The 12,139-nt window shown below is 37.9% G+C and overlaps 1 protein-coding gene across 11 annotated transcripts in view; it reads right to left on the bottom strand.

The window, feature by feature from the left end:
• Window positions 1-12,139, bottom strand: part of TRIP12 (thyroid hormone receptor interactor 12) — a 77,716-nt gene that overhangs the window by 38,807 nt on the left and 26,770 nt on the right. For 8 of the 11 annotated variants that reach the window (XR_010346319.1, XR_010346318.1, XM_064385861.1 and 5 more), the window contains 2 exons: window positions 4,936-5,061; window positions 3,176-3,975 (listed from right to left, as the gene is read on the bottom strand). Coding sequence is in view for 9 of the 11 variants with exons in the window: in XM_064385861.1 (XP_064241931.1) it covers window positions 3,176-3,975; window positions 4,936-5,061 (926 nt within the window). In the remaining 2 variants the exon portion in view is untranslated. The remainder of the gene's footprint in view (window positions 1-3,175; window positions 3,976-4,935; window positions 5,062-12,139) is intronic. The other 3 variants (XM_064385865.1, XM_064385866.1, XM_064385863.1) reach the window with 2 other exon arrangements.

The raw sequence follows: 12,139 nt of genomic DNA, 5'->3' as shown, positions 1-12,139 counted from the left end.
CTGCCCCACGCCATTGCTGCCAGCATCTTCCTACTTAGGGGCCACAAGACAATACACAAAGGACAGCAAAGATTTCCCCAATAATGGAAACATAATTGAGCTTGATTTTATGCTGTTACATAATCAGTAACATGACCCAATTTGCAATATTTTAAAAGCCCCTCCAACAGATATGGCCTGGAAGGGATGTGAAAATAGGCAAGTCACGAGAACAAAATGAGAAATTTGCTTTCTTCCTCTCTTCCCCCTTTCCTCCATGAAGAAATATTCAACTACTCAAATAGATGTGAAGAACTTTAGTGTAGCCTGTTTTTATTATTCAAACACATTCTTTAGTTGTTACTTAGTGATGTCACTGCTCTGTTATGGAGTCTGCTATGTAGAGCTTAACACTCTGGATTTAACACCTATTTAGCTATGCAGGAGGACTGGACAAGAAACCTCAGGGTATTCTCCTCATTCTCCTTCAGCACGTGAAAAACTTCTGCAAAGATGGCAACCATGTTTGTCCTCATTCTTCTCTTCAGTCAAATCAGCTGCTCTAATTTTTCATTCAAAGATCACAACCCCTAAAAATGATTCTTGTACTCCTTGAACTGCATCATCTCCAGAAGGGAACAGCATTGCATTTATATAGACAGGACTTACCAGATGGGGCTTTGAGAATCTGGTGTAGTAGAAGGCAGCCCTGCCTGTGGCAGGGGGTTTGGAATTAAGATCCCTTTCAACCAAACCACTCTATGATTTTATGTCAGCCTGAATAATCCCCCCTCTCCTCACACTTATTTTCCTTGAGCCACTTCCACCTACAATTTTCCTGACTTTATTGCAGTTATGTTTGCTTTTTTTGTTTATCTTCCACTAATTCTATAAGCCCTATTTCAGACTTCTCCAAACATGTTTCATAACATACACACCTATAAAAGCCAATCAAGTTAAAGCTTTTTGTTTCTATACAGAATTACTATGACTTCTAAGGATTTGTTTCCAGGTAGAAGGGTGGACACCTCCATTTCATCTAGATCACTCTTTGCCTTCCTGCTTTAGAAAACCCCAGTGTTAATATTTGTGTGAGACATCACTTTCTTGTGCTCTATTATCCTCTAAGATTACTGGTCTGCTATAGAAAACAAATTTGAACTTGCCCATTCTTTCTCAAAAACCTACCCTAGTGGTTTATTTTTCTCATATTTTCATGACACTTCTCAGCATTATGCAAAATGTGTATTTTGTTAAAATACTTCAAAATTTTCCAAATATTTTTTAAGTGCATGTCACACACACTCTCTTTTTCAAAAAGACTAAGCTAGCAGTAGTTATTATTGATTCCAAGATCACCTCAAACTGTGGTCAGAGAGCACTATTTGAAAGGCTGAGACTGTTTGAAAATATCATAGTTTAAGTCTTCTGTTCTAGGTTAGGCTCTTACAGTGATATTTGGTGATCAATGATATTTACTGGAGTATGTTTTGCTGCAATCTATGGTAAAGAGGCATTAGACATTTTAGATTTCCTAATATCACCTGTTAGTACTTTTCCCCTCCCTCAAATTGAAATGTCATCTATAAAAAATAACTTGGTAATCCATCACATGTAGAAATATCTCTCACCATGCTTGGTGCCCCTTAGCAGTGACATTTTATACACACACATCTACAGTCCCCACCAACTTGATTTTGTCTCATATTTCAGCATCTTCTAGCAAAAAAAACCCTTTAACTTTCAGGTCATAGAAGAGCTAAGTCATAGTATCTTTCCTCAGTTCAGTCTTTGCAGTAACAGTTTAGATTCACATTCTCAATGCTATTTTCTCAAGGTACACAAGACATGCACACACAGCCCTTTACATTGTGCTATTCCACCCCTGTCCTTCTCACTCCTCCAAGAATTTTTGTAACGTATCGCATGAATTACTCTCTGCCTTCATCTTCTTGTTCACTTGTTGGAGGTAAATCCTTTTTCCTTCCTGTTGCCTTTCTTCATTGCCTGTAGCCTGACTTATCTCAGAACCTGCTGGTCATTCCCATTGATCCTGGACTTCTACTCACTTCCCTTTCCTTCCACCCCATGCAAATTCAGAGTTTTGATTCTGGAATTCATCTGGTAGCCTTGAATCACAGAGCATGTAGGGAAAAAAAACCCATAAAACTTTGCTGTAAAACAAATAACTCCTCTCTCTTCCCCAAATGCAATTCTTCATCTGTTAGGTCATTCCAGAATCAATACTCCAGTCATGCACATTAGCCAAAACACACCTGTAAATTTAATTGACCTATGTTGATTACACAGAGACAGCCAGTTGCTTTTGATTATTTCACCTACTTTCAGCATTACTATTAGCTATGGAGGTGTCCCTGTTTGGACAAGCTACTCGTGATGCCTAAGTAAAGGAACAACAGTGAGCAAGCTTAGGAATCCAACCTCTTCCATCAAGCTTTAGAGAATGCATGCAGTAAATAAACCATTCAGTACACAAAGACAGTAAAACACATATTTCTTTAAAGTGTTCAAGACAGAGCTACAAGCATATCTGCATACTAGCAAGCAGGTGCTCTGCTTGGAAACAGCCTGCAGTTCTCAATGATCATGTTCAGGAACTGTAGCTGCTATTCCAACTCAGCAGCAGAGAGAAGCCATACTTTTTAAGAACAACTTAGAAGATAAACTGACTAATATCCCCAGCACTATGTACACCAGCTTTACAAGACTACAGTTTTTAAACATAAGTTTCTCACAATAAGGAGGAAGCAGGGAAGTAAGTCTCAGAGAACATACCACATATGAACTATTTGTTTTCCAGCATTTATCATTCCCACTTCCAAACAGAAGACTTAAGAAAATGAGGGGGAATAAAAATCTGACAAAAGGAATATAGTCAAGAGTGTTTTATAACATATATGCCTCCATCACAACATCCAATTACTTTGCATGTATTTTATTTTTAGAATTGATTTGTTAGACACAGAAGCAACTTAAATTCACAGAACACTGACTGAACTTAAATTGTCTGCTTTAGCTGTCAATAATTTCAGCCACAGCTTTACTTTACTCAGCAGAACATACTAAAAGTTAATTTTTCTAGGAACACCACAAGCAGCTTGAAAAAACAGAAGCATTTGTTTAAAAGACTTGATTTTAAAATATGTGTTTATTCTTCCAGAAAAGAATTACTTACTTGCTAGCTTAGCCTGTAGTCCTGAAGGTCCAGGTTTTGATGTCTCCGACTTGGAAGAGCCTGGTAGAGACAGTTTTGTTTTAGGGAGACTGACTTTTGGGCTAAATCGAGCAGCCCAGTCAAACTTTGAAGAGCCACCTGTTTTACTTGGTTCTTTGTCCCTGCTACTCCTTCTTGGACTGGGGCTGGATGCAGAACGGGAACGTCTAGCCTTACTCTGGTCCTTTCCCTGTTTCACTCTGGCACCCTGAGGAACAGTAGAAGAAGCAGAGGCAACAGCAGAGGAGGAGGAGGAGGTGGAAGCTGAAGAAGAAGAATCAGTGATGGTGCTACACCCAGCTTTGGCTGAGGTCACCGATTTTGAAGCCAGCTTGGAGACTTTTGCTGACTTTTCTTCAGTGCCAGTTGATTCAACTGATGACCCACTCTCTATACAAGACAGATTCTCTGTCCTTTTCCTTTTCTGACTTCGGGAGCTACCAGCAGCTCCACCCTTTCTCGTGTGAGCCTTGCTTGTTGATGGCAATTGTGTAGACTTGGGCTGCTCTTGGTCTGAGTGTCTTCTCTTAGATTTAGTATGTGGCTTGTTAGTTTCTGAGGAAGTTTCAGTGTGTTGAAGTGCTTTGGGTTTTTTAGCAGAGCTAGGAGAATTGGTCCTCCTGTAATCTGGACTAGCACTGCGTTTAACTCCTCTAGAATTGTCTTTCTTAGGCACTTGCCCCGTTTTTTGCTTTTCTGAAGTATTGACTCTCTCTGGATCTTCTTGTTGTGGTATTAAAACAGCAGATGAACTACAGCCTCTGTAGAAGTAAGCAGGAACAGCATTAGAGTTGAACTCAAGAAGCCTCACAGCTTGTAAGAATTCTGCATTATAAATGTCATCATTGTTTAATAGTAAAGCATACTGCAGGTAAAAAAACATTGTTCAATTTACACTGAAGCAAACAAACAAAAACCCCCACATGCTCGGATGCAAACAGTCACATTGCACAATTTGCTAGCATAAAACCTAAGTAGATTGCAAAATAAAAGCACGATACACCATTTTTTTAAAAAAGAAAATATAACTTGAATAGATTTTACTTTTTTAGATCTATGTCAAACTGATTAAAACCAAACAAAAAAATCAAGCCATAAAGTTATTAACTGAATGTTTGAGAATATAAGTTCCACAAGAGAGTAAGGAGTGTTCAGTAATGCATAACTAGTCATAACTGGATTCTAGTTCAAGAAGGGCTCTTGAAGAAAGAATAGTTTCTCACCAATCTTTAAATTGATGTAGGGAATCACATACAAAACTGGCAAAATTCTCTTCTATGTAATCGAAAACTGTTCCAGTGTGTATATAGCAGAAGCATATGAAGAGCAGACAAGCAATACCAAGATTACCCTGAGCACAGGCCTACTTTAGATTACTGCACATTTCAATTCACATTGGACATTGCTCTAAACTCCTTGGGCAATCTTCCCCCAACATGAAGCAGAAGAAGGGGAGAAAGACCTTGCAAATATTCCAGGACTAGTTATGCAGAAATCATTTCCTCCCCATCACTGATGGAATGCTCTTAGTAAGTGAATTAGAAAAAGAAAAAAACAAACAGAACTGGAAATACTGAACTATATCCAGTGAATGCAATACCTAGATTAGTTAAATATCCATTAGTCATACGTTTTATTAGAACTCTGTGTAACTCAATAATTATACAAGTTTTTCAAGTGCAGATAACACTGGTTAACATATGAATATGAAGCACAATTACCTTTTAGAAAAGTGTCCCTTGGACTGCTCAGAAGTAGTATTAGACTGCACTTTGGGTGTCTTTGAAATAGATTTTCTACTCTCAGGAGGGCTATGTGCCTTATGCTTTGCCTGCCCTAAATGTGACCTGTCAGCAGAAAGTCAAAACAGAAAGCTATCAGGATTCCAAGATACAGATACAGACCTGTAGGTGGAATATTGTTTATTTTTGTAGCATTTACACATATTAATTTACAGCTACCAATTTTTCCATATCAGCTCCTCATATTAAAGCAGCATTTCAAAACAACCACCTGATGCAGTTACAAATCACTACCAGTGTAACTGTTTTGCAAAGCACACAATTATTTAGTCATTTTAAATGAATAAAACATCATCTTACATCTGAGTTTTGCAGATAAGTTCAGATCTTTTTAGTGTGCAAGATTACTGAATTATTCACTTAATCATTAACCTAGCAGAGTAAAGCACAAGACCTAGAACCTCTGCCAAAGATCTCTTCTCAAACATAGATGTATACTCATCTACCTCCAGATCCCAAGCATTAAGTCTTTATACACTTATGATTATTTACATCTTTACTCTTCAGTTAAAAAAAACGAAACACATGGGCTCAGAATGGGAATGCAGCCAGTTCCACTTGGTAGGAAAGCTCAACCATACCAGTTATTTTCTGGCTGCAAGATCTACCAGTTCAAAGGATTGAGAACTGTTTGGTAACCACTGAAGTAAGAGGAATGAAGAAATGCACACCACCAATGAAGGCAGTCAAATGAGACAGGAAACTTGTGATGTCAGAGACCAGAACGAGTTTCACACAGATAAGCTGTAAAAGGTCTTGTAAGCAGCTTTCAGCTGCATGAAAAAAGAAGTTTGTTGTATGAGTTGTGACTAAAGGACAAAGATAATCCTATACACCATGGAAAAAATTTAAAACTTTAGTTACATCTTCATATATTCCACATTTACTTTGAAACCCATTCAGAATTATCATCTGCAAGACTCAAAAGAGAATGCTCATCAGCATTTAAAACAGGACAGTATAAATAATTTCTAAGGCAAGAGACATCTCACTTGCACTTCCCTGGATAAAAAGGCGGGTTTTGACTCAGCTGCCACCAGGAAAACCCTACTGCACATATCCTACCAATACAGAAGGCCCAAGAACCACCAATCTTTGTTTCTTTCAGCATTAATAGTAGAGTAGTTTGAGATTTTTCAATGTTTCAAAGTTAAAGAACTGCTGTTTACATGGTCATATGCTATTAACCCAGGCCTAGACAGCTTTTGAGTTGAGCTCTGCAAACATCCATGGAGGATGGGGAAGAATGTAGACTTCCAATTCCAACCCATGATCCCAAACATCACAAAGCTTAGCCCAACAGACTAAGTAGAAGTGAAGTTCCACAAGCTTTAAAATTAACATCTTCCAAGGAAATGCCAAAGTGTAGTAAGTAAAGGCAGAGTTAAGTATACTACTGACCAGAAAGCTTCCCCATTCTCTTCAGGATTTCAACACAAACTTGAATCTCAGTGGAAAAAAAGTACCATGTTCAACCATCCAGATGATAACCACATGCTAATTCACTTAGAGTCAAAACAGTAAAACTTCAGTAATATGACTGTTTTTCCTTGATAACTTTCCTCCTTCTGCTTTCTGCTGAATTATTCTCATTTAGGCAGTTACTCAGATGAATGCACATAGACAGTACATATTCAACATTTTCTGTGCCCCATCTAAGAGTGTGACAGTCTGAAAAGATTAAATTAACAGCATCTTCTCCAGACTCCAGTAATTAATTTTTATTTATCATACTATAAGAGATATTGTTTACTATCAAAAGCAAGTGAAATAAAACTGTTAGATCTTGAGATCACAACAGCAAACTCCATCAAGGTAAACTTGGGAATGTTTCACCTAATCTTGAGTATTTGGATTTTCCTTTTCCCAACAAAATATTAAGGCGTAAAATTTAATTTTCCCCATGAAATGTTTTTATTATGGGAGTAACAGACATTATTACATAATTTGCACTTGGCAGGAATGTCAAGTTTTATGTAAGCTAAACTGATCAGGGTTCATTTATTCTGAAGTACATTTTAAAAGATGACTTTCCTGTAAAGATTTTTGTTTTGCTTTAGATATTCAGAAAACATAATAATTGAAGAACTTTTCAACTAAAATACTGCTAAAACAATAGATGCAAAACATGCACTGAAGAGTTTCCACTTGCTTCTGACTCTCCCCTCTCACATTTAAACTCTTCTGATTCTTCCAAGTTTTACAAACACACTTTCATACTAATGTCCAATTTGTGTGGACTGTTAAAGCTAAAGCCATATCCTAGGGATCATGAATACATGCAGAGTATTAGCATTTGCTTTGCTTTCTGTATCCATCAAGCTACCAGTACAAACAGCCTTCTGAGCAGAAAGGTTACATCACAAAGGGGGAGTCACCACTGAGGTTTTTTTGATTTTATTTTAAAACACCTACTGTGCTCTCACATCTCACTGTGAGTTTAATCATTCACCTTGCATCAATTAGAAAGAGAAGGCCCCAATACAATAGCAACTGAGCACACAGTAGCATGTCAGTCACTAGGATCATGATATGAACTCTCCTCACAGGTTTATACAAGAAAATTGAGAATTTGATTACAGGATTAAGATAAAAACATAAAACAGAGTAATCAAGTGCTATAAAAGATATATGCACAACTGGAAAGCTGATTTTAAGGTTGTAAGCTATATGTATTTTGGTCTGTAAACCATGGCTTTTCACTTGTAACTTAGAATTACAAGTTCTACAGTCTTTTCCATTAATGTACTATTCATTAAGAACTGTCATTCCAGCAAGAAGTGTTTTGAAAGACTAAGTTCCTCATTAATGACAAAATAGCACGAGATAAGTATTTATGAGCTTGCATTCTTCCATTTCCACTCTCAGGGGCACCTCCAGAAAGACTGGGCTCCTGCTGCACCTTCAAGCTGTGTTTGTAGGGATTTGTTTTGCTTTCCTCCCCAAACTTAAAGACAGTTTCATAAACAACTCCAAGACTTCATTCAACTGGGCAAAGCTGTCTGCTGATGCAGATTTTAGTTCACAAGCAGACATTCAAGTTTAGAGTAACACAAATATACAGAAGTTGACAAGATAACCACCATTTAGCTTGCTGTGTTATATAAACAATATGGTGCAAAATGCCAGCTCTGAGCAAAACAATAATAAAGGACCAACTCGAACCTGTTCTCAGAGTTACTCTGTGCATATTAAAAAAACCTTTTGAAGTTAGTTAATAAACAAAGTGTTTAATCTAAGTCATGTCCCTCGGCAGCTGAAAGTGAGCTATTAAATGCTTCCAAACAACGTCTGCAAAAACTATTCTTTTATTGCTGTCAAAAATGAGATTAAGAAAAAGGCAACAGCACACATAAAAAAAGCTGTGGAAAAAGACCTACTTTCTCTCCTCAGAAATACACTATATGTCTTCCCCACCAACTCTAGCATCATATTTAGTTTGTTACAGGTCTCACATAAGTTCTTACCAGTTAACCTATCACCAAATCCTGTTTAGAACAAAAGCAATATAACTGACATAAGCACTCCTTCTGCTTATATCAAAGTTCTACACACAGCCAACAAGGATCTCATTTATCATTTAGCCTTCAATTCCAAATACACAAGAACATGTATATATTTTATTCCAAAACATTAAACTTTGCTTATAAAGTATCCTACTTTCATATAGAACAACAGCATAGCAGCTATTTATGTCAAAGTGATAAGCTACTTAAATACTACTACTCCCAAAAATTACTTAATACTAACAAATGTGCAAAAAGATAACCACCATTGTCATTTAATGCCACTAATTAAAAAAAAAACAAAAAAACGTTTGCAGCACTGGTAAAGAAAGTTCTAGTACATGGGACCACTTCCATTACTCTATACCAAATACAGTGAAACATTGCTCACAACTGAAAGGAACAATCAACTGCCCCATGTCCAGAAAAGATCTTATTGTGTGCCTCACAATACCACTTCCAAATTGCTCCCATTCAAAGTAAATCCTATGGCATCACTGGGAACTAAGCCAGGAGGGCACAATTCTTCAACACACATGGTAACAATGTCAATATACAGTTATAAAAATGACAGTAAGTACCTTCCACCCCCTCCTCCTACCACCAAGAAAAGAAAGCTTCATTAACACATCTGCTTCAGTTTACTGCTGCAAAGGGAAATTTTAGCATCATTACTGCTTCCTTAAAAATGTGCAGTCACTCTTCAGCGGAGAGTGCTCCAAGAGACTTCAGACAGAGTTCAGGCTGCACCATTCTAAAGGTGCAATCATAGCAGTAATTGCAAATTCAGAGGTAAACACTAAATACTTTCCAAAATGGTAGTAAAACCAGTAAGAACTATAATACCCGTAAGAGCTAAAATTCATCCGAAGCACAGTTACTGCAAAATAACTACTGACAACAGATCACATTAGTCCAACCCCTTTTCAAATACAGACCCCTTTCTTCCTTTAGGGAAAAAGCATACATCACTCTTACAGCACAAATTGCAAATAAACAGCATCTGTCTTTCTACGCTTCCTTGAGCCTAGTACCATTGCTTGTACCTTTAAACAATGCACCTCAAAATCAAACTCTAAAAGCTCCTATCAAGTTACTATGCTGAGAGTGAATTGCTGGTAAAACTCCAGCAGAAAACCATTACAGGCGTCCCCTTCTCATTGTGACTCAAGTATTGACGTTATGGGGACCTCAAACAAGTCCAGTCTAGAGGAAAATGGGTTTGCATTGTTACTTCCAGGTTAAGCCAGTCTGTCAATACTCAATGTAACAGGAGGGAGATTCTGAATTTAGAACAGACAAGAGAGAAGTTTGGAATTTCCACGGTCTTCATACAAGTGAACAGTAGCAGCTCAGCAAGTTAAATTGGCAGAGTTTTAACAAAAGACCTTTAAGCTGTAGAAGTGTCAAAGATTATAGAAAGACATACATTAGCACTTCAGCTTGGCAGCACTATCATTCTCCTGACTCTCTCTTTTTTAACACCTTTATCAACTAAAGTCTCTGGCATTCAGTCCAGCCAGAGCATAAAAAAGATCGAGGCAACTCTAATGCTATTACAAGGCCATCTGGCCATACCACACACTTACCTTGGATTACTGGCCTTCACACCCAAGTCTGAAATTGTGAGTGACAAACTGCATAAACTCTCCAAGCTTTCGTCACTTAATTTGTATTTTGAAAATGCACACACCTCAGCCACAAAAAAAGCTTTAAGAAAAAAGCTGTTGCATTTCCAGCACTGAGAACGCTATTTATACAAAGCAGAAATGCAATCAAGTACACAAGTTCAGACAGTATCGAAACCTGTCCTTGCTCGAAGGGTTATGATTGCATATCTACGACCAAAGTGAAGTAACCTCCAACACTGCAGAAGGTGTGGCCCTTAAGTCTGCTTACAAACTTTGTGGCTAATTTTAGGCATGAAGCCACAATCCTCTACAGTCACATCACTGTCTAATTCAATCTTTTTTACTGGGAAGGGGGGGAGTTGGGAGTTTTCAATGTTTGTGTATTGGTTTGTTGTTTATTGGGGGAGGGCAAGAAATAGGTGGATCTAATAAAGTGGCTGAATAAAATCTCACACTGTCTGTACAACAACATCAATAAGTAGTACGGATCAACAGAAGAAAATCAATAAAGCAAGACAGTTGCCATTAAGGATCAGTGTCCACCATCTCTGCATTTCAATCATTTCTACTTTAAAGCATACTATATCAAAATCACAAGTGACCAGCATACACAAACTGCTCTCACAGAACACAACCTCCAGCTCAGTTTCATCCAAAAAGATTCTAGTTCAAGTGCTCCAAGACCATTCCACATTAGCCAAAACACAGCAGGTGAGGATGACTGACTGGCTTCAAAAGAACATTCCCAGCTCCAACTGAAATACTAAAACAGATACATCCCAAGTTCAGTTATTTGCAGTGTGAGCATATTACTGAAACTAGTCTTTCCACAGTTTGTTTATTCTATTGAAGTGATTTTACAGCTGAAACTGAAGAGTTTCATTTTACTGATGACAAACGCAAGAAAGACTGAAAATAAATTGTCTCAGGCATCCCAAAAACCCCCATAATGTAAGAAAAGGTGTATTGTTTTTTGCTGTGTTTGTTTGGGGTTTTATTGGGTTTTTTAATATAGCAGCAAAAGCAGTATTTATCACTGGAGTACAACAAGCTGTGAACTCAAGACCCTCCTGCATACTGCTCAGCAGCAGAACTGAAACATACTATACCACTGCATGCTAGATACATGGAAGGGTGAGTCCTGGGAGGTTTGTGTCCAAAGACACCAACTAAAAACTTATCTGAGAGCTTGTCTCTTTCCATGTCTTCCACAAATTTTGTAAGGACCTGACAGATCAATCTTACACTGGTCCTTGAACAATAGCCATTTCTGCCCAGCTCCTTATTAAAAAGGAGATGCTGATGACAGTAAAAGAAGAAATATTAATTTTAAATTTTCTATTAACCACCATGTTTTAACCAGGCACTTTTATAGGCTTTGCCAGCTCAAAATGCTTGCTCAGAACTGCAAAGGCAGGGGAGATCCTGTTCTAAAGAGACCCAGATTCAAAGAGAACTGTAAGCTTCTTCCATCCTGCTCACTTTAGCAAGGAGCTCTCATTCTGATAAAGGTCTAACATAGCTTAAAAGTGCAATACACTCTTGTTCATGGAAGTCTGGCACAGACCTGGTGAGGGGTGGAAGAGGTTCTGTCATTTCAGACAAGTGAATCTTCAGTCAATGTATGACAGCATAACAGATCACAATGCACCAAAACAAGGGATGAGTGACTTCCTCAAAGAAAACAGTGCTACCCTTAAAATGCTTCAGTTTGTCTGACTCACTCACTGTGGAGCTTCTCCCTGGCATTCTACTGTAAAATCTGAACTACCAGTAGATATCTAAAGAAGAATCCCCCATCTCATCTCCAAATAACTTGCCTCCTATCCTTTATTCTAGGGAGAGCTTTATTCACTCCAGGTCAAGTTCTGTGTAAAAGGAAAGAGTTGGTAGGGCAATACCTAATTTAAACAGCCACTGAGATGCAGAGACAACACAGAATGGGCAAAAGGGAATGAAGGGCTCACTATGCCTCTGTTAAAAGAG

Source organism: Passer domesticus, chromosome 11, assembly GCF_036417665.1.
Source record: "Passer domesticus isolate bPasDom1 chromosome 11, bPasDom1.hap1, whole genome shotgun sequence".
In the NCBI taxonomy this organism is placed as follows: Eukaryota; Metazoa; Chordata; class Aves; order Passeriformes; family Passeridae; genus Passer; species Passer domesticus.
This window is presented reverse-complemented; position numbering and strand designations above follow the sequence as displayed.